At 39.6% G+C, this 22397-nt stretch overlaps 1 protein-coding gene across 1 annotated transcript in view; it reads right to left on the bottom strand.

Annotated features, from left to right (window-relative positions):
* Positions 1–22397, bottom strand: part of CNTLN (centlein) — a 318217-nt gene that overhangs the window by 194900 nt on the left and 100920 nt on the right. The window contains 2 exon segments of the mRNA XM_054397579.1: positions 15966–16079; positions 16236–16299. Coding sequence (XP_054253554.1) covers positions 15966–16079; positions 16236–16299 — 178 coding nt within the window.

Below are 22397 nucleotides of genomic sequence, written 5' to 3'. Positions count from 1 at the left end.
ACAAGACAACTATCCTCAATATGATTTATCAAAATTTAAGTGTAAAACTCTATAGACTTGTATCAAGATTAATACCACAATAACCTAATATATTCAATTATGGATTTAACAGTTTAACAATGATTGCAGAAGAAACAGGAGAGATGGCTGTACCTATTTTCTCTGTGATTTATGAAGAATGTCTCAAAGATATCTTTTTAATATTTTATTTTAAAATTGCAGAGAAGTGAAGCAATGCTGAAGTTAAAAGAAAACTTAAGAAAAACATTGAGCAAGTGAGGAGTTTTGTGATTGCTGGTTTAAAAAAGTACCTTCCTCTTCCAACTGTTGCAGTACCTAGTTCACACTTATTTAAATGTCATCTTCAAACAAGGATGAAAACTATGCCATGGAGATTTGTTGCCTTACTATGGTATTGTAAACCCAGAAAAATTCACTACTTTAAGAATGTACACCAAGAACAAATTTGACTAGTTTTCTGTTACAGTAAATAACACAAAGACTCCATCCACAATGATCTTATAATTCAGGACTGTTACCAACTTACACAAACTGGACTGCAGCAGAAGACCAGGGAAATTTCAACTAACATATACAACTTTTAAAGTGCTCATGGGTAGACTTCATTCCTAGTATTTCCAAACAAAACCATACAATTAAAGATTTTGTTGAAAGAGAAATGGGCAACACAATGCTGTTTAAAAATTCATCAAAGGAACAACACCTTTCTCTAACGAAATGAGGTTAGCAGTATATGGGCTTCTCAAAACTGAACATGACCCTGCTGTGTGCAGGCAAACAAATAGTAACTACGGAATCATGGTGCAATATTCACTATTTGAAGAAAGACAACCCCAAAACTAAGCCATACGCCATAAAACAGAACAAGGGACAATGGGTGGAAGTTGAAGCATAGGAAATTCCACGTAAACACAAGGAAAGATTTTCACTGTGAAGGTGACAGAACACTGAAACAGGCTGCCCAGGGGCATTGTGGAGACTCACTCTCTGGAGATATTCAAAACCTGCCTGGATGCATTCCTGTATATCTTGTACAGGTGATCCTGCTCTGGCACAGGGGGTTAAGACTGGATGATCTTGCAAGGTCCCTTTCAGCAAGGGTCCTGAAGGGTCAAACCCCAGAACATGATCTAGCCCAGACAATGGCTAAGCACCTGCAAATGTGTTAATCTGGACAGTTCCTGGGGTCCAGATGCTCAAGGCAAGTGTACAGCACATGTGATTAACCTTGTAAGCACCCATGAAAGCGCAAACCTGGATGCTTCCTGGGGTCCAGATAAACGTGCACCACATGTAATTAACTTTGTAGCACAGCTGTGACCTGCGTGTGCCCCTGGCTATGTTTGGATATGCCCCATCCTATAGGTCCAGTTATGAGGGTTCTGTGTAACCAAAAGGCTTTAATTGTCTTGGGACAGTATTTAAACCAGCCAAGAAGTCAGGCGACTTGCCTTGTCCTCACAACAAGAGCCAAATGCTGAAAGGCCTGCTCTAGCAGAGCAACTACCCGGGGCCTTGTTTTTACCACAAAGAGACAAGAGCCAAACGCTGTCTGAGTAGCAGCTGAAGGGCCTGCACTAACAGGCAGCTACTACACCCAGGCCTTGCACCTGGACCAAGGCAGAAAGGGGAAAAGCTCCAAGAGAACTGAACCCCAGAAGAGGCTACAGCCTGGCAAAGGAGCACACGAGAGAGGCCCCCTAGCCCTTTCTGAGCCAAGGACTGCTCGTATTATAGCCACAGCATCTGGGAAGATACCAGAGGAACAAGTCATGAGTACCCAGCTAATGTGCCAAGGAATCCTATTTGTGGCAAACCCACAGATCACAGCACCTGTATTTCCAATTTGACTTGTCGTATTGGAAATGTTAAATCTGTGCTTAAATCTTTTAACTGTCTTTATAGGTGGAATGTAATACCCACAACCGAATAGAACCTGTAAATATACTTTGTAAATAAGTTAGAGCAGTGTTTGAGGATACCACCACCCAGGATATTAAATTATGAAATATATAAAAATATACATTTTATCACACACCCCCTAAAATTCTGTGATAAATATGAACTCAAATGACTTCATTTCAGTATCCAATTCCTTAATCAATAGAAGTGCTAAAAATAAGATCACTTTCAACAAGGAATTAATGTAAGACAAACAGTATGCATATTAATTCAGATTAATAAAAACTTACTATTGAGAAAACAAAACATACATCCACAGCTTCTTCCCGTGCTATCACCCTAGGCCACTTCATACCCTGGACTCCTCTCTAGTCTGAAAGACTATGAAAAGTGTACTTTTTTCACAGGTCCTCAAAAAAGTCACCATCTTCTGAAATTGCCATACCATGCCACTGAAAAGTTACAATTGCAAACCAGACATTTCAAGGAGAAAAAGAATTTAAAGTGTTTTTCAGATTTGGAAAAGCTCCTCTGAGAAAGCATTAGGATCTATACAGCACATGAATTCCGAGTATTCTTAACATCTAAAAATACATTGTACTTATACTTGGAGCCCAGTAAAAAGAGAAAAACACAAATCCAAATGAAAACTCACTAAACAGCAGCAAGGGAAATGTGATTTATTTGGAAGGACAGTAAGGCAGTAATTCTTATATTCTAAATGACACGACTTTACATATAAGGAAATATCAGAGTCATAATGTAGGAAGCTATACTTGAACACATAGAGGACAGGAAGGTGATTAAAGACAGCCAGTACAGCTACACCAAAGTCAAGTCCTGCCCGACTTGTGGCTTTCTACGATGGTGTAGCTACATCAGGGGACACAGGAAGACCAACAGATGTCATCTATCTGGACTTTTGTAAAGCCTTTGACACAGTTCCCCACAACATTGTTCTCTCTGAGCTAGACAGATATGGGTTTGATGGGTGAACTGTCTAGTGGATAAGGAATTGGTTAGATGATCACATACAAAGGGTAGCGGTCAATAGCTCAGTGTCCAGATAGAGATGGGCGACAAGAAGGCCGGAGAAGGACTGCTTAGAAGGGCCTATAGTGGCAAGATGAGGGGCAATGGCTTTAAACTGGAGCAGGGTAGATTTAAGTTGGACATAAGGACAAAGTTCTTTAAAATTAAAGTGGTAAAATACTGGAACAGGCTGCAGACATCCAAGACTGGATATGGCCCTGGGAAGCCTGATCTAGACGGAGGTGTCCCTGCTCACTGCAGGGGTGTTGGACAAGAGGACCTTTGAGGGTTCCTTCCAACCCAATGCAATCTGTCAATTGCTGTCAAAAGCCACTAAATCTAATAAACTATGTCCAACTCCAACTTTAAAATAATTCTAATTCAAATTTGTCCATCAGCAATACAGAGATAACTGAATAGTACTTGACTATTTTTTAGATCTTTAATGCACAATTCACCATGTATTTTTATCCTAAATGACTTAAAATCACTAACAAACTTGTCTAAGGGCCACGAAGTCATTAGAGCACAGAGAAGTCCAAGTATAACAAAAGTTCCAACAGTATTCCATTTGCAAACACTCAAAATACTCAGTTAAACAATCAAAGTCTCTGACGGTGATTTATGAGGTCACGAGCTTTTTTCAGTTCAGTTTGACTGTTCAAAGATCTGGATTTGCTTACCATCACACTTCCTTAGTTTTTCCCTTTTATGTCCTGTATACAAGACTATAGAAATAGCTGTTATGTTTTCTGCTCATCTATTCAATAGAAGTGCTAAGACACTTTGGCTTCTGCATGACTCCAAGACGGACAATCAAATACCACGAGGCTCAGTAAAAGCAGCAGCAGCTGCCTGTTGTCCTGCCCTGCTGGTTCCTACACACTTCAAGTCCCAGCTGGAGAAGCACAAGGCATCACAAGACGACAGAACAGCACATAACTTTCAGACACACGGCTCAGCACAGCATTCCTCCATTACATAGAATAAAAAAAAAAAAAAAGGAAAACTATAAAAACATATACTGGATTGCTGGATTGTTCCAAATTAATATGTGTGTGTACATGTGTGTATAATAAGACAGAAATGTTTACATCCCTCCTATGATTTTTGCTGAGTATCCAGCATGCCTTGAGTGTGTGACAACCTACTTTGAACCCATACTGTGCCAAGCCTTCCAAAAACTGACCTTTCAATCACATGTAAAATACAAAGTTTCCATTATCATTGTCTTCCTCATGAAAACAGGCACCCAAACACAAATGATTTTTTTGACTAAGGAGTTTAGAATCTCAAGGCATGTAACAATTTCACAAACGGAATACTTCCGAAGTTGTCCAAGAAGAGTAAAATCAACCTGAAATTGTGTTCCTATCAGTGAAATTGCTACTCCTCACACAATGCGCAACATTTCTATCTGTGCTGAAAGAAAAGTAGATGAAGTAAGGAATGAAAAAGCCACACTAACTTGAAAATACTTGCTTGCAGTAAGGAGTATTTAATGATAACAGCATGTCCAAAATAAACTCCGAAATAATAGCTAAATGTAACAGGCTGTGTAGTGTCTGTTTAAAAAAAAAAAATTGAACTCAGAAACAAAAATCATATGGAAATAAGTGAAAAATTACTGCAACTTTCAGAACTGCAAAACAACTCTATTTAAATATATGCTGTTTATTTTTGATGATGACAGGAACTGGTATTCTAAGTTACTACTATAATATAAGAATGAGCATATACAGAACTACAAAGCAATGCTATACTTAGAATATCAACAGATATTCTAATCTAAGTCAACAAGTTATCTTTCTTTACATATCTGAATTTCTTTGAATACACACAAAACTGATTTGTATCCTGCCTAAGTGGACCTCTGCCAAAACAGGCAAATAAACACATCTTCAAACACATTTTACCAATAGAAACATGAAGTATCCCTGGCAGTTAAAAATCTCTGAACATTATTACATAAAAAATAGCATATATGGAAAAGTACAAAATTCCTCGTTATGCCAGTGAAACATTTTTCAGTGAATGACAAGTTATCATAAAATGTTACTTTCTTCTCTTTAATATGTCTAACAGTTTGATAGCTAAAACTGTTTCATTTAAATCTGTAAGTAATTAAGAATTTTGTTTAAGAGAATTAGTATTAGCTGGAAACCATTACAGTTTTAAGATGAAAAGAAGTTTTAACAGCCTTTTTAAGCTCTTGGCACAATTAATGGACTTGGTAAGGCTGTTCCCTAAATGGTCTTGAGAGCCAAACAATTTCTTCCGAAAAAGGGCTGCTTAGACTGACTGAAGCTGGCACAGATAAACACTGCAGCTGTCAAGGCCTGGGATGTATCAATCTTCAGCATACCCAAGGAACGTTCAGCCTACTCAAGTGTACATTAACAGCTCAAGAGGTCAGCAAGTGTGTACCCTGAACAGTTGAGAACTTGCATATACACAAGACAGCATACAGATGTCATCTGAAAGTTAGCAAAAACTACTTATGATTATTCAAACACATAAAACGTTAAGGATAGTCAGCCTGCACTCCAGAACTAAAGAACTATGACCCTAACAAGTGGGATTTTCCCTCACCTTGCAGTGAAAGTAATTGTTACTTGTTATTCATCATCATACTGAAAGATACACAGACATGAAGAATAACCTTAGGTCTTACGCAGCCATCTTAAGCAAACTGGTTTTTTTCTTACAATTTCAACAGTAACAAGCTCAGAAGTGGGGACAAACATAAGAGGAGCCAGTGATAAAAGTTATATGGTATGTCTGGCTACAGCAGAAGTATTTGCTTGCAAGTGAAGTAATGCATTTATTAAACATTAGTGTAAATCACAAAGCCTCCCTCCCACACAGAGAAGTGAAAGCAGGAGCCTAGGTTAATGCGGACCTGTTGGGTCGGAAGAGGTCTTAGTGTGTTGTGGATGGTATTGGTTTGGTGGTGTTATCTGGTTGTTGAGGGGGACGAAAAGTGGGGGGGTAGGGCAACACATCCACTGGAGGTGGGCCTCAGAGTGGGGTGTTTCTAGGGTTCAAGGTTGCGACATTTTAGGGGTGGGATGGGGGCTAGTGATAGGGGGTAGTGGTGGTAGGGTCTGTGATGTCGGGGGGGGACCCCTGGTATTAGGTGGTTGTTCTGGGTGGTAGTATCATCGGCGGATTAGTTGATTGTATAAATGCGCAGATAAGTGATATTCTTTAACCAGAATACGAACAACCCCTCATCTCCGGTCTCCCTCGCTTGACAGGATACTTTTGAGGGGGGGGATAGTGGGGAGTGGCTCACACTTTTATGTGATTTCGGGGTTTGGTGGAGTGGTATGATGGGGGTCGGGGTGGGGTGCTGATTGGAAGATATCTTGATTTGGTGTGGTGAGATGCTGGATGGGAATATTTCAGTACACAGTGAAACAGATGACTGTCAGACTGGAAGAATTCATACAGAAATCCAAAACACTACATACAATGGAGAAGAACAAAACATTAGGTAACATGGCTCATAAGAGCACTGAAACATCTCTGAGAAAACTTAATACATATTGGTTTGGACTCCCCTAACATCTAGTGTGCTTTTAACTAAAGAGCTCAAGCTTTTAAGCAAGCTGATAAACACACTTTACATCCAAGTGACAGGCTTGCTTCTTGATGGCTCTCAAGACTTTTCTACTGCTGGATGCAGCTAGTGCAGACATTCATGATCCTGCTGTGGGAGTGCTGCTTTGCTATTTTCAGACACACATTATATTCCTAAGCAAAAGGTATTCTCTCTACAACCCACCCAATCCTGCTGAGTAGTCACACGACACAATACTCTTACACTTTATAGAACCTATCTTTGAGGTGATACACTTTTCAATGACCTGAAAAGTTACTAGAAGATTGATCAGTACCTCAAAAGAAAATTTAGGGACTTATATGCACTGGGCTCTACAGGTAGCATTAGGTTATTTTGAAGTTACAAGTCACTCACACACAGCATGCACTGTCACATATCACTGCCAGGCAGATTTCTAAGGCTGTATGTGACCCAGCCAGACCAATAGCTTTGAAACAGACACCCCTAGCAAACAGGTGTGTCATACCTGCTTCTTCCCTAGCTGCTTAATGTTTTAGTCGAGGAGTATGCAACAAAGATACCTTTGAATCAAAAATGGAAAAGGCAGCATACTGCTTTACTTACACACACAGTATATTTTAAAAATTGTGCAAATAAATATACACATATACCCACCGGTACCAAGAGATTGCATTCTTCCTCAGAACTCTGTTGAAAGCAAACAGGCACCATGAAAATAATGTCATCATGCTAAAATGTTGATGCAGTGATAGAGGTCTAAGCAAAAAAATACCACACGACTTATCCTAGAAGATGCTGTCACTACATATGATTTTATAAACAGACTCAGATTAGTCCATCAGCATGATAAAAAGACAGACAATACACTTAACTGAATAATTTTATTACATATTCTTAACTGATATAACTTACTCACTGTAGCATCAATGGACAAGAAATACAGGCCATTCCCTGGCCTGTCACTCATATGACATGCAATGAGTTAACACCTCAGAAGCCAGATTAGTACCAGGACAGCAATAAACATGCATTAAATAGTAGAGAGAAATTATTAGACAGACATGGACGCACATGAATAGATAAAAGTAAATTATTTCGTCTGCTCTTTCATAAACACAGTCAGGATGCTCTGCATGTATTCATTTACTGGTACAGCATTACACCAACAATTACTTTTTCCCTAAGTGCTCAACACTGAAATCTTAAACTTGGTTGATGTAAAAATTGTTTTCAAAGAGGAAACTATATGAGAAAATAAAGGATTTAGTTCCAGAGAAAAGGGTTTGCATCAATCTGTTTAAGAATAGCTTACCTGAGAGCTTTCATTTCAAGCTATGAATGTTGAAAACATTTGAATTAAAGCTAACTGTAGTCACTGAAGTAATTTGGATGGAAGACACAGAGAACAGAATAGAACATAAATGTTCTCAGTTACAATACTGGTTTCTGAAGTGCTACAATTCTGAGTTATTTTAATATTTCACTCACTCACTTGACTGCACATGATAATCTGAAAGTTTCAGCATAGGCCTCGGAGTTAGTTTTTGTTTAAACATAATGTTCTGGACTAATGCAATCATGATACATTTGTGATTTTAAATGCATTCAACAATACAGAAATGCACAAGTAGCTTTATTTTACAAACAATATAACTATATGCATATATTTGTGCATATTCACTCTGAATTACATGACTGATCAAGTAGCATTTGTGACTATCACATCAACCATCTCAGACGACTTTGTAGTACTTCCCAAACCCTGTGAAATTGTGGACAAGTAGGATAATATTTACATACCTCCCAAGTCAAAAGCTAAATAGTTGAGACCATGAACACTGAATTATCTGAATCATTGTCTAAGAACAGCATAGCTCCTCATGAACCAAAATATAGTTTGCCAGGAAAACCAGACCTGCTATAGCAATTATCCCCTGGGCTGAATCTCTAATAAGGCAAATGTAGACACCTCAGTATGTTCTAAAGGCATTCTTCAATTAAGCTGGAAAAAAACACAATCAAGAGCATATTTCTCTGCACATAAAATACAACTTCCTTTATTGGGAAACAGCAATGTTTTGTTGTTCTCATAAATGATACCATTTCACTCAGGCCTGTCTGATGATAGTCAGACAAAGCCCCAGCAAGCAGAAGAACGGGAAAAACACTTACCTTTTCTTAAAAAAAGGTTAAAAGAAGGACCCTGGGGCCTACTGACCAGTCAGCATCACTGCAGTGCCCAGCAGGCTCCACAACATTCTTCGTTTTAACACCACTTCATTAAAGAGGTATAATGAACAGGCTGTAAGATGGGTGATGAATTGGCTGGACGACCCCACCCAGAGAGTTACACTTAACAGCTCAATGTCCAAATGGAAACCTGTAACAAGTGCTGTTCCTCCAGGATCCATACTGGAACCAATACGGTTTGATACCTTCATAAATGACATGGTGGGATTGAGGGAGTGAACTCTCAGCAAGTTTGCAGATGACACCATTCTGAGTGTTGCCATCCAGAGAGACATTAACAAGCTTGGGGAGTGAGCCATATGAAACTCATGAAGTTCAACAAGGGCAAGTGCAAGGTCCTGCACCTGGGTCAGGGTAAAACCCAGTATCAGTGCAGACTGGAAGATTAACAGATTGAGAGCAGCCCTGTGGAGGACTCAGGTATACTGGCAGAAAAAAACTGACATGGTGAGAGAATCCCCTCTTGAACATGTAAATTGCCTGGTGAGGTGATGATTACATTGAAAACTGAGAACATCTTCAACAATCTGCCTAACGTGTCAGTTCTGCCCACCAAGATAGCACACCTGGCAGTCACATATACATTCTAACCTGACTAGGTGTGGGGCAGGTGGAACTACAATGATTGAACAAGGAACAGTATAAAAGCCCTGAATTATACCAGCTTACTGGAAGAAGCATCACTGGGAACATCTCAGGCTAGAGGCAGCAGAACAGGACACCTCTTCCCTTCCACCAGCCCCCCCCAAAGAAGGACCATGGGGTGGCAGCTCTCTCTCCTGCTCTTTCTCCATTCTCTCTCTCTTTTCTTTCTGTTTGCTCCATTCTATTTCTAATAAATAGACTCATCTTGATATGACCAAATGGGTAGTGGGGTATCACTTATCTTCAGTAAGGCATTTGATACTCTCTCTCATAACATCCTCAGAGAAAAGCTCAAGAAAAGTGGCACAGATGGTTGGTCCATGAGGTGGATTAAAAACTAGCTCAACAACAGAAATCAGAGGGCTGTCATCAGTGGCACAGAGTCAACTTGGAGGCCTGTGGCAAGTGGTGTTCCCCAGGGATCAGTACTGGGTCCAGTTTTGTTCAATATCTTTATCAATGACCTGGATGAGGGCATTGAGAGTGCCCTCAGCAAGTTTGCTGATGATACAAAACTAGGGTGGTTGGCTGACACCTGTCAGGCTGTGCAGCCATCCAATGTGACCCAGACAGGCTGGAGAGCTGGGTGCAGGCAAACCTCATGAAGTTGAATAAGGACAAGTGCAGGGTCCTACATCTGGGGAGAAATAACAACAGGCACCAGTACAGGTTAGGGGCTTCCCTGCTGGAAAGCAGCTCCACAGAGAAAGACCTTGGAGTGCTGATGGACAGCAAGTTCTCCATGGAACAACAATGTGCCTTTGTGGCCAAGAGGTTCAGTGGTACCCTGAGGTTCATCAAGAAAAGTGTGTTCAACATGTCTAGGGAGGTTCTTCTACCTCTCTACTATGCTCTAGTGAGACCACACCTGGAATACTGTGTCCAGTTTTGGGCTCCCCAGTTCAAGAGAGACAGAGACCTGCTGGAGAGAATCCAATGGAAAGCCATGAGGATGATTAGGAGACTTGAGCGTCTCCCCTATGAAGAGAGACTGAGATCCCTGGGACTATTTAGTCTTGAGAAGAGAAGACTGAGGGGGGATCTCATCCATGTCCATAAATATCTGAGGGGTGGGTGTCAAGCGGATAGGGCCAATCTCTTGCAGTGGTACACAAGAATAAGACAAGGAACAATACGTACAAGCTTGAACATAGAAGATTTCACCTCAACATGAGGAGAAATTTCTTTACTGTGAGGGTGATGGAGGACTGGGACAGGCTGCTCAGTGAGGTTGTGGAGTCTCCTTCTCTGGATACATTCAAAACCTTTCCGGATGCATCCTGTGCGGACTACCCTAAGCGATCCTGCTTTGGCAGTAGGATTGGAACCTTGAATATGCTGTGGTATTGCGATATATGACCTCATTTGTGTCTTAATTTCACTCCCAGGAATGTTCAAAAAAGGACAGTGTCTCCTTCTGAGCTTCTGGACCAAGACAGATGTCAATGTGCACTTGCAACCCAGAAAGCCAACCATATCCTGGGCTGCAGGAAAAATGCATGGCTAACAGGTCTAGGGAGATGATTCTCCCCCTCTGCTCTCATGAGACATTTGTTTAGGACAAGGGTTGTGAGTCACTAGAACAGGCCTGTGGATGCCCCATCAATGCAAGAGTTCAAAGTCAGGTTGACTGTGGCTTTGAGCAACTTGATCTACTGAAAAACAGCCCTGCACACGGCGAGGAGGTTTGACCAGATAATCTTTTAATGTCCCTTACAAATCAAACTGTTCTGTAACTCAGATCTTGATACCAAATTTTAGATTCCCACTCACATGCTAAGGAAAATTTGACATATTCACACACAGGCATACTGTGGATAAGTGACTACAACTGTAAAAATACTCTTTTTCTCTTTTAAATCTCATTACTCAGTTCATCTTCAATTCTACTCAAATATTCCAAACAGGTATTTTCCAGAAGAAAAAAAAAAATCGGATATGTAAAAAATCATTTTTTAGCTAAAATTTGTCAAAAGTTAAAAAAGCAAAAGAAAAAAAAAAATCAGTAATTCAACACTACTTCTGTCTATAATACACAGTATGACCTTTGTTAACACCACCTGTACTAATCAAGCTCATGTGATTTAGACTCCTTATGGCAAAATATAAGAGTATAAATAACGAAACCAAACAAAAAAAAACCCCACTCATATAGAAAGCACTAAACAGCTGGCATCCCTTGGCACCAATAAATACATGGCCTTAGCTTAATCACTAATAAAAGAAATCAGAATTTTATGAATGGAAGCATTAAATACTCTGCCCCATTTTGGAAAAACAAGCAAACAAACAAAACCCAGTATAGATAGCAACAATTCACCTAGAAGAAATACTAAAGCACTCACTCACACACTAGTAGTTCATAAACATTCAAATTTTGGTCACAAAAATCAGACAAATAAGAACCAAGTCAAAATAAAAACACATCACTAAAGAACTATGACTTGTTAAATTTAATATTACTCTCTAAAACTATTGCTTTAAACACATTTCTAGTATACACAAATCAACATGCATCTTAAATAGTTATTCATGTATCATGACTTACTAGCAGAACCCTAGCTTTAGAAAAGATTGGATTAAAACAAAGGAAATTGTTAAAATATTGTATTTGGCTCTGTAGGCACCATTACTTGCTAGGAAGTGTTACCTTATAAAATAAAATAAATATGAAGAAAAAGAACCTTGGTTTGAACACAAACACCAACAATCCGTATAAAAAAAATGAGTTAACCACTCCAGGATCCTGTTGCAGAAGACAGAAAACAGTCAAAAGCAGATGCCTGCATTACCTGTGGTTATAGCAAAGCTACTACATACTGTATTTCCATTAAGAGTCAGGACTTCATTAGCCAAAGAAAGCTTCCATATTTTTAGTTTTCGGACTCCAATTCCTAGTGAAGAGACTGTACTTTGAAAGTCTGGTTTATATGACAGTGGATATAACAGACCAAGGAGGTGTGGAGAAGTAGAAAAGAAACTTGGCATATTTTATTCAGGTGCTGGCTAACTCTTGGGTATATCCCAAACTCTTGGGTTTGGCTGAACTAGAGTTAACTCGCCCAGAGCATCTTTCTAGTGCTGTGTTTTGCAGTGGTAGCTAGGTGTTGATAACACACCGCTGCTTTGGCTACTGCTGAGCCAAGCACCCAGGCTGTGCTTTTCCAGCATTTTACCCCACAACAGTAGGCTGAGGGATGGGCAAGATCTTGGGAGAGGATACAGCCAGGTCAGCTGACACAAACTGACCAAAGAGATATTCCATGCCAGATGACGTCCGCTCAGATATAAAAGCTAAGGGAAAGAAGGAAGCCGGGGGCATTTGTTGATGACAGACTTTCCAGAGAAACTGCTACACATACTGAAGCTCTGCTTTCAGGGGAATGACCAAGCATCATCTGTTGATGTGAAGTAGAGAAAAACATCTTTGTTTCTTCTTGCTTCTATGCATGTCCTTCGCTTTTGCTTCTCATCCTGTTAAATTGCTTCTATCTTGACTCACATGCCTTGGTTATATTTTCCCCTCTTTCCCATCTATCTAAAAATGAGAGTGATAAAGTGGCTTTGATGGGCATCTGGTCCACAGCCAGGGCTAAACCACCACAAACACCAATACCTAAACAAGTATTAAAGCTAATTCTTTAGTTCATGTATACTGTTAAAACTATTGAACTCGACTGCAATTGGGAAGTCTGTTTTGGAAGCATAGTTTATGTCTGTGAATGTAATATTGTACTGGTTTTAAGGCTATGCCTTTAAAATTTTTCACAGATTTTGAGCATTTGCTTCCAAACTGAGCTAGTCTGGTGAAGTTAATGTTGGGGACAAATTTCAAGCCACCACAAATACTCAGATGAAAAACAAACAAAACAAACAAACTTAGGCAAGTTTATCCAGTTGTTGGATTAAAAGCTAACACTATCCTACTACTGTCTTTTTAAAATACATTTATGCAACATTTCTATCTAAAATGCCTGCTAAGGTAGTCTCCAAAAGAGATAGCCCAATCCAACAGAATAGAACATCAGTCAAGGGAAGTATTAATAGAAGCTGAACACTTCTAATGTGACAGATTTCACACAGTGGCACAGTTTGACTGCAGGAGCTGCAGCCTCCAGCCATGAAAATACTCAAAACTCTAACTGGACACCATCCACAGCAACCTGCTCCAAGGTAGGGTGGAATGCTCTCAAGAGGTCCCTTTCAACTTAAACGATTCATGATTCTGATTAACAAGACCTAGAAAACGTTAGGTAACAACTTCAGACAATGAAATTAAGGAACTCAACACATGAAATATAATTCTACTAGCTTATCAGTGAAAACTTTTTATTTCAACTGTGAAGAAATCAGAAAAGTATCAACCCTAAAACTGCCCATATATGACTTCAAATGGCTTGCCCCTGCCCAAAATTTTCTTGTGAAATATGAACATAGAACAGATTAACCATTCCTGAATTTTATTAGTTGATTTTTAAAACAGCTGACGAATCTTAGTGAAACCTATTTTAGTTTCCATCCAAATTCAGGGAAAATTAACAAAACTTAAAATGTTATTGTGATAAATCCTACATTGTTAAAGAGGCATAACTGAGCAGTTCACCTCTTTTATATATCAAAATCTGGTTCCCCCTCCTTTATGCTTAAACATGTCTGTTTTTATTGATGGATTAGTAAAATGGTGAAGCATGTAAATTATCCTGCAGTGTTTTCAGATAAGGCTCACTGTTTATAGATTATCATTTCACTTTCATTTTTATTTTATTAATAACCTAAAATAAATCCTGAAGGCATTTACCTCCTGTTTTCAGAAGGATGGTGTATATGTATTGGATTCTACCTGGAGATTACTGCAGAACAGAGATCTGTTTTCAAATGCTTCCTTCCCTCCCAGAAAACTGAGATATAATCTGATACAACAAAGACAGAACAGCAAGATAACATGCATGAGACTTAAAAGAAATACATCTTCCAATATTTCAAAATTAGCAGAATGCATTCATCAAGGAACAAATAGAAATACACATGGAATTGATTGAATATGAAGAGGAAATGACATACTTCAATTCATGTACATCAAGTTACGTTATCAAAGTAATTAGAAATTCAGATTTGTACTGTATATTTCGAAGTTTCTATTATTTATAATGCTCAAAATATTTCTGCTACTAGGTTTTAGCAACATATAATGTATATTCAACTAGCGAAAAGAGCAGAGCACAGGGCCTTCCTTCCACCTCCACCAAATGTAGTCTGATACAGCACATCTTCATACTGAGATGAGGAAACTAACTGAATTATCACTAGTTTTTTTAACTTCTCCCACAAGCTATTCATTTCTCAGCATTTCTAAACAGGATGTATATCGACAGCTCCCTCTCCCCATAGTTCTCTTATTCAACAAGTTTTTGCAAGAAGTGTGGAGTCTACCCACAGCAGCTGCAAAATATGCCAATGCTTGCTTGAAGCAACAAACTGCTAACACAGATGCTATTTGCAGTTCACAGATATGACTATATTAGACCAGGCCTTCATGGATTTAAACATACCAAGAAAATACTATTTTGGCAACCAGGAAGCAAGTGAGAAAGTTGCCACAGCATTAGACATCACCTTCCTCTCCGCTGTGTCCTTTAGGCTTTATCCACTTGTTTGGCAGAGAATTGGCACATTTCTATGGCAATGCCTCATGTTACCTACATATTGTAATTTTCATTAAATGTACCTAAAGATAAGCAAAGAACGAACAACTGGAAAAATGAGAAAGTGTACCTGTGAGAAGAGGTAACAGGGAGATAAGTCTGGAGGAAGTTTTGAACATACAACTATAATTAATCATAAACCTTCTTGGGAGTGGTTTGAGTATACCTAATTCTGCTGCAATATAAGGGGAGAGCTTAAATCACCTCTAAAGGTTCTTTCGAGATCTACACTTCTCTGAAAGTCCTCCACTTGTTCATTTTTGCAGAAAGTAAAGAAGGCACCACCACATTATTCTTGCACTACACATAAAGAAAATAAAGGGTGGTTTCTTGTGAACGCAAAAGACAGGCAAAAAGAAAAAACTTTTAAGGTCAAGTGCTTGCCTTTAAGCCAGAATGTAAGCTTGAGGACGCTTTAATTCACCTAGTGGAGCTGTATACCGGCTGGGACTACGGCTTGCACAGCGGCTGCAGAGTGGCCGTGCCAGACTCGGCGACTGCCGCCGCCACCCAACAGGTGGGCGCCACAAACACCCTCGGCACCAAGGGGAGCCTGTCGAAGGCGGGGCTGCGGCAATCCCCTTACCCACCGTGGCTACCACCCGCCTCCTGCCCTAAACTCGGGCCTCTGCTACCCTCCTCGCCCTCTGTGTCTGCCAGAATCGGGACGCAAACCCGCACTCCAACACAAGACGAAGTACTTCAGAGCTGTGAGCAGGGGATGCCTCTCCAGAGAGCGGGACGTGCCCACCCGACTCCAGTCTCACCGCTCCAAGCTGCCCTTCACCGCCGGGTCCGGAGGGGACCGCCCCGCTCTCAGATACCTGGCAGCGGCTCAGCTCCTCCTCCAGACTCCGCAGCTCTTCCTCTAGCTCCGCCACCCGCAGTGCTGTTGCCCCTGCGTGCTTCAAAGCCGTCGCCAGCGTCGTGGTGGGAGCCTCTCACCCCCCTGGCAGGGTCGGCGAGGACAGAGTAAAGTCTGTGCCTGGCAGAGACGCAGAAAACCCTTCGCTGCCCGCTCCTGAAGGAAAGGGAAGAGAAACGGTGCTGCGAACCACACAAATGTAAACTTTCCTCCTCTCAGCTGCACTTACAGCGCAGGCGAGCGCCGGAAACCGCAAAGATGAAGGACGCGGTGCAATGACGTCAGCGCAACCGCTACCCCGGTTAAGACAAGAGGCGAGAGGCAGATTTAAATTTGCCCGCCCGAGCGCCCGGAGTGCGCATGCGTCTTAGCGGGGGTGACTGCCAGCTGGATGCCGCTCGGGGAGCCGTTGGTTTTAGCGGAGTGCTTGACGCGACCGGGAGTGGCTGCGTGCTTTTCCTTTGTGCAGGGAATGAAAAAGCAGGATGTTCTTCTGTGGCAGTGAATACCACCTTAGAAAGGCAGGCTGTGTGAACACCTGCCGAAGGTGGGAGTTGAGACGCTTTTTTCTTTTCACGTTACATGAACAGCTGCTGTCTACCTAACGTACTGAGCTCAGGATTTTGCAATTTCTGCCCTTCCTGACCTGTCGGACCACCTAGCTTTGTCTCATGTATCCATTGTAATACTAGGCATTTGCATCTGAATGCTGTTCTCCTGTGGGTTGTTGGGTTCTTGCGTATTTTCTTAGAATCATAGAATCAGTCAAAGTTGGAGGGAACCACAAGGATCATCTAGTTCCAGCCCTCTTGCCATGTGCAGAAACACCTCACATTAGATCAGGCTGGCTAGAACTTCATCCAGCCTGGCCTTAAACACCTCCAGGGATGAGGCCTCAACCACTTCCCTGGGCAACCCATTCCAGGGTCTCACCACTCTCATGGTGAAGAACTTCTTCCATCATTTTAATTTAGGAAAAGGTAGTGTGTCTTTTCAGACTTCCCCCCCTCCCCCTGTTCTCTCTTTTCTCTGGTTTAGGTACTAACGTTTGCAGGACAACAGTCAGAAACCTGGTTTGGGGACAGGTCTTGACACCCTAGGGTACATGGGCACCTAAACTGTTGCTCACACAGGAAGATTATTCAGATTTATTATTTCCAGAGTTTTATTTGAGAGCCTAGAACTAAAAGCTGAAGAAAGGTGTGGGAGATCTAATGTAGTACATGAAATTTTTGGGCTGGTGTCATGAATGTGCTACATTAGAAGTTTGTTACTATCAAGATGGTGGAACACTGGAAGAGGTTTCACAGGGTGGTCTGATTTAGTTGGGGATGTCTGTGCTTACAGCAGGGGGGTTGGACTAGCTGACCTCTAGGGGTCCTTTCCAACCCAATGCATTCTGTGATTCTGTGATACACAGAGTACCTGAAGAGTTAAAACTATGTTGCCAAATCCAATCTTTGCACGTTTCCTGTAGCCTGCTTAGGAAGGAGAATACACAAAAATACTTTAATTTTTCACAAATTAATTAAGAAAGAAGCTGAAATGGGAGGTCAGGATATATTTTAGCCTGGAAAGAAGCACAAACTGAACTGCATTTCACCAGTGTCAGTTGCTTGCTGTAAGAATATCATATGTGTTTTCCCCTTCTTTGTAACTTGTGCAGTTTTGGATACATTGCCCTGAGTGTACCACTATGCAAGACATAAAATTATCGGTGTATATACAGGCAGAGAAGCAAAGGAGGTTCACATTTCCTACATGTGAATTATACATGAAAATGTTCGTTCCTTCCACCTATGGCCCTGATAGAAATATTCCAGCATCCTTAGTGATGGCTTTGCCTATGAAATTTTTTTGCAGCACATTAAGATCTACGGTCCCATCTTAGTAGAAAGTGACCACATTACTCAAGGCATAAATAACCTATTTTTATATAACTTTACATAAAAGCATTTTTATTATGACTGCAATTATTATCTGTGCAATTACAAATGTAAACGTAAAGAATACATGTGAGTATTCTCTGTTCAGTAATAAGGACTTGTAAAGAGATTCAACAATTACTGAATCAATACCGTATCTCTCCTTATAGCATCCTTTATAATTTCTATTGTTGTCCATCATTCCTTGTATATTGTATCATCCCATATTTGTATCATCTCATATTTGTAATCTTCCATTTTCAATTATTTCTTTGAGGCTATTATGTGTTCATTTAGCCAGAATGACCATCCTAATTCTCAAGTTTACATTTTTTTTTTTTTTTTCGCTTTGAGGGCTTCAAAATTCCACACCCCTCCCCCCCCAGCTTAAATTATCCAGCCACTATGTAATATGTAGCCTTCGCTTTTTCCACATCCCTGCATTTTAATACCTGCGGGTTTTTTAACCTTTCCTCCATTTCCTTATATTTTTATCTTGTCCCCTTGACTGTTTGTTCCCTGTTACACATGGGCAACAAGAACCTACCCATACTTAAAAAAAAAAAAAAAACAATATACTTGGATTAACTGCTAAACAACCATAATGACTAACTGGGGTTTCAAAGCATTTTCCAAGTACAAGGTTATTCAAAGTTAAACTGACAAGATTCAGTTATTACAGGTGATAGGTTCACAGTTTAACGTAACACAAAAGCCCATAATCCCTAAAACTTTACAACTTAAAAGAGAACTTTGTGCATCTGCTATGAGTGAAGATGCAACGATACCACAATAAGCACACAAGCAACACTTTCCCATAATCAGATACTTACTTTTATATACAATTTAATAATATTTGCATTTTCTTGCCATTTCATAAAACAGGTCTCTGGAAAGTTTCTAGTTATTAGCACGAACAGCATTTATGATAATTCTTAGAGTATTTTAGAAAATCTAAAACTCACAGTTGGCAAGTTTTAATGAACTGAGAGACCTTGCCTTGCTCTAAAGAATTTTGTACGTTTGTCCCAAAACTCTGTATTTTGAAACACCCACAGTTACAGCTATCAAATGTGTAAAACTTTTAGGCAGAATCCTTCCAAATAAAACATTCTCCTTTTAAACTGAAGATATCATTACTGATCTGATTCTAGTTAGAAATGTTAACATTTTCTCTTAGTGAATTTGCATATCTCCAGAGATTTTTATGTTGAATGTTTTGTTCGTCACTAGTGGTTTGGTAGGAAACAACATCATTTTAGCAATTTATGTGTTTCTCAGGAACATATTATAATGCTTAAAATGTGTTACATCTTGTTTAGTCAATGAATTAAACACACCCTTCCAGTCAAAGTTTCTGGAAGTTTTGTAATGTACGTTTGTGTTTGGAGTTTGGGTTTTTGTTTGGTTTGGTTTGGTTTTTTTTAACTAACTCACTTTTGACTCATTGAAGAAAGAGTGTCATTGTCATCTCATGAACAGAAGGTAGCAGAGGCTTGATCTGTCCCTGAAAAGACACGAGCTACAACAATGTATCTTCCTATAGCTGGTCAAAATTATTGTTATATGGCTTTGTGGGGCAGTTTGCTGTGGTGTGCTCCATATTTCTCTGCTACACACTGTGCCTTGTATGTAGTCTGGTTATATAAACATCAGTGAACAGGTTACGTTCCTCAGGGTTCCTATGTCACATTGCCCACAGACTCTTGTCTTTGGAGTCAGTCATCCACTTAGCTTTGTGGTCAGGAAGGTTTGAGTTTTCATTGTCTTTTAAATGAGGTCACAGACTGCAGCACTGTAACCTGCAAAGCAATATAAAACACAAACTGCTAATAAAAAATGGGGCATGTCAGTGGAACAAAGTACAGAGGAAGGAGGTAGTTAAGTGTCCTGGATGTGGGGATGAAGTTTGCCCCACCTCATAGCACCTGCCAGCAACTTGAGGCCTACAGGGAGGGACAAACAGCTGGAGGTAATTAAAAGATGGAAGCAGATTACAGAGTTTGACTGTCCTGGCAGAGGAAGATTGAGTTTGTGTTGCAGTAAGATGGGGAGATGGGTTTAGCTGAATGTTGGGAGTTGTTTTTTCCATTGTTCACTTGTTACTTAGTGAAATTAAACCCCAGGGAAGGAGCTTGGCTTTGACCTTGCATGTGGTGTGTAGCCTGTAGCATAGAGTAATTGGGAAAGTCACCTGTTTATGGAAAGGTTGTGTGGAAAATGAAGAGCTGAGTTCCATCACCCTGAAAGAGGGTGTGAAGAGTATGTGGCCACCCAAGCTCAATGAATAAGACATGATACCCTTCATAGCCAAAGGAGTGGCTGCTGGACAGGGAAACCTTGTCCATGACCACCCAAACTTTGTGGAGTATGCAGAGGACACAGATGAGACTCTCCCTGCCCCTAGGGATGGCAGCTGAGAACATACACCTACATATTCTCACTCGCAATAGCTCATTCCATTCATGCACGTGTACAACATGAAAGCCACAAACATACACTAGTGCCTCACAATGTACCCCATTTAATATTAGAAATCAGGTTTGCAACAGTTTGTATATTTTAGTATTGTGCACTCATGAGCAATGCATGAAAACATACTAATTTTCTGACTGTGAACAGATTAAAAGATTAAATAAGCATATCAGCTTTTTTAATTATTATTACAGTTTAAGCTTCTATCATTCATAAATAATAGGAGAATTTTGAACAGAAGTTTTGATGTGTATATTTCAGGCAAGCTGAAAAATTAAGTATAGCTTACCTCCTTTTACACAGTGAAGAGGTTGAAGTATAGACAAGTCACAGCGGAGTGCACAGTAGTAGCCTTAATAAAGCTACAATTGTTAAACAGGGCATAAATCAGAACCTAGCAATGTTTTTGCTCAGAACAGAGCCAAGGAGTGTGATTTTCAGGCCTTTGTTTAACAATTCATACTCTTTGACGAATTAAAAAAATAAAAGGAAAACAAACAAACTGGAACAAAGTGTAAGCACTGTTAGTTTAGTCAAAAAACATTTGCAGCAATTAAAACACTTTAGTTTTATCAATGCATTTATGTTACTGTCATATATTCTTTTAAAGACACGAGCTTTTCAATAAAAAGTACACTTAATTCCAGACTTGAATAAGGGGCTTTTGACATCTCAGTATAATATCCCTTTTGCCACAGTTATCTTGCTGGACTTTTTTTACTTTTAATTCTAAGCTAAATGTCTTTATGTTTTTCTCAATCAAGCATCACATTTAAATTACGGTTATTTACAATCAAATTGACAACTCAGAAACTACTTCAGATGAAGAAGCAAGATTGCTTTTTTAATTGTCTCTGTGTACTGTGGCAGTATCTAAGAGTAACTGGAGGCCGCTTTATGCTGTGGTATTTCAGTTGCTAACACTGACCTTAAAAACAGTGTTTGCTATAAATTCCCAGCTCAAGGGAATATAAAAGGGATACTGCACATTGCATTCTAGGGTGGTACTGCAGAGTCAGCCCAACATGAACTCTTCTTGCATCCCGAGCTCCATCATCACAGTGGGACTCAACTGACTCAAGCCAGTGAGATAGGGCTCGTGTATTTTGGCAGCAATATGAAGTTGTAACTTTGAACTTTCATTTCCTACTGCGGTTGAGTTTAGAGTAACAAAGTGAGACTCTGTGTCTGTTGATTTAAGTTTTTAGAAACATGTTTTACTCAGCAAAATCCTTCATTTAGAGACTGCTTAAGAATAAATACTACATAAACACCTATATTTTCCAATAAACAGAAATATTATAAATATTATGCAGAATGCAAGTAAAACTAACTGGGAAAATGTCAGAAACAAAAGATATTTTTGCAGAAAATATCTTTTTTAATACTGCACTTCAGTAAATGTGTTTGACTGTTTCTGTTAATTTCCTCAGCAATTGTATCCTAGAGTAATGTGCACAAGATAAGAATTGACTTAAGCATATAAAAGAAGTTAATTAAGCTCTAAAATTAGACAGTGAGGGTTCAGAAGAGGCCTTGTGGTGTACCAGCAGTTGTCAGATCATATTCAGTTTCAAATTCACAAAAACCACAGGAATGGAATTATTTGTGCAGTTTATTTTTAATTCTAATGTAAAAGTAATGAAATAACATTATATTAGAGTGCTTTGCTAGAAATTATTAAATTTATTTTTAATTTTGCCCTACACCCCAAAAAATGGAATTTAATTATCACGAGCTCTCACAATTTTATTGCAAACTCCCCATTATTTTTCTTAAATCCCTTCTGCAGTCCTTGATTACATAAGAATTTCTAAGTTGCTTTTATCACTTCTATCTCTCACTGCACTATGACTCTAATGTGATCTGAGAACTTAAAACCTGAAAATCAAATAAAAATAACTACTAAAAATCACTATTTTATTTCCTTCCTGCCCTGTTTTGTTTTTTTTTTCACACTCAGTAAAGGTCACACTAGATAGCTCTTGTAA

The sequence above is a fragment of the Indicator indicator genome, chromosome Z, assembly GCF_027791375.1.
Source record: "Indicator indicator isolate 239-I01 chromosome Z, UM_Iind_1.1, whole genome shotgun sequence".
In the NCBI taxonomy this organism is placed as follows: Eukaryota; Metazoa; Chordata; class Aves; order Piciformes; family Indicatoridae; genus Indicator; species Indicator indicator.
This window is presented reverse-complemented; position numbering and strand designations above follow the sequence as displayed.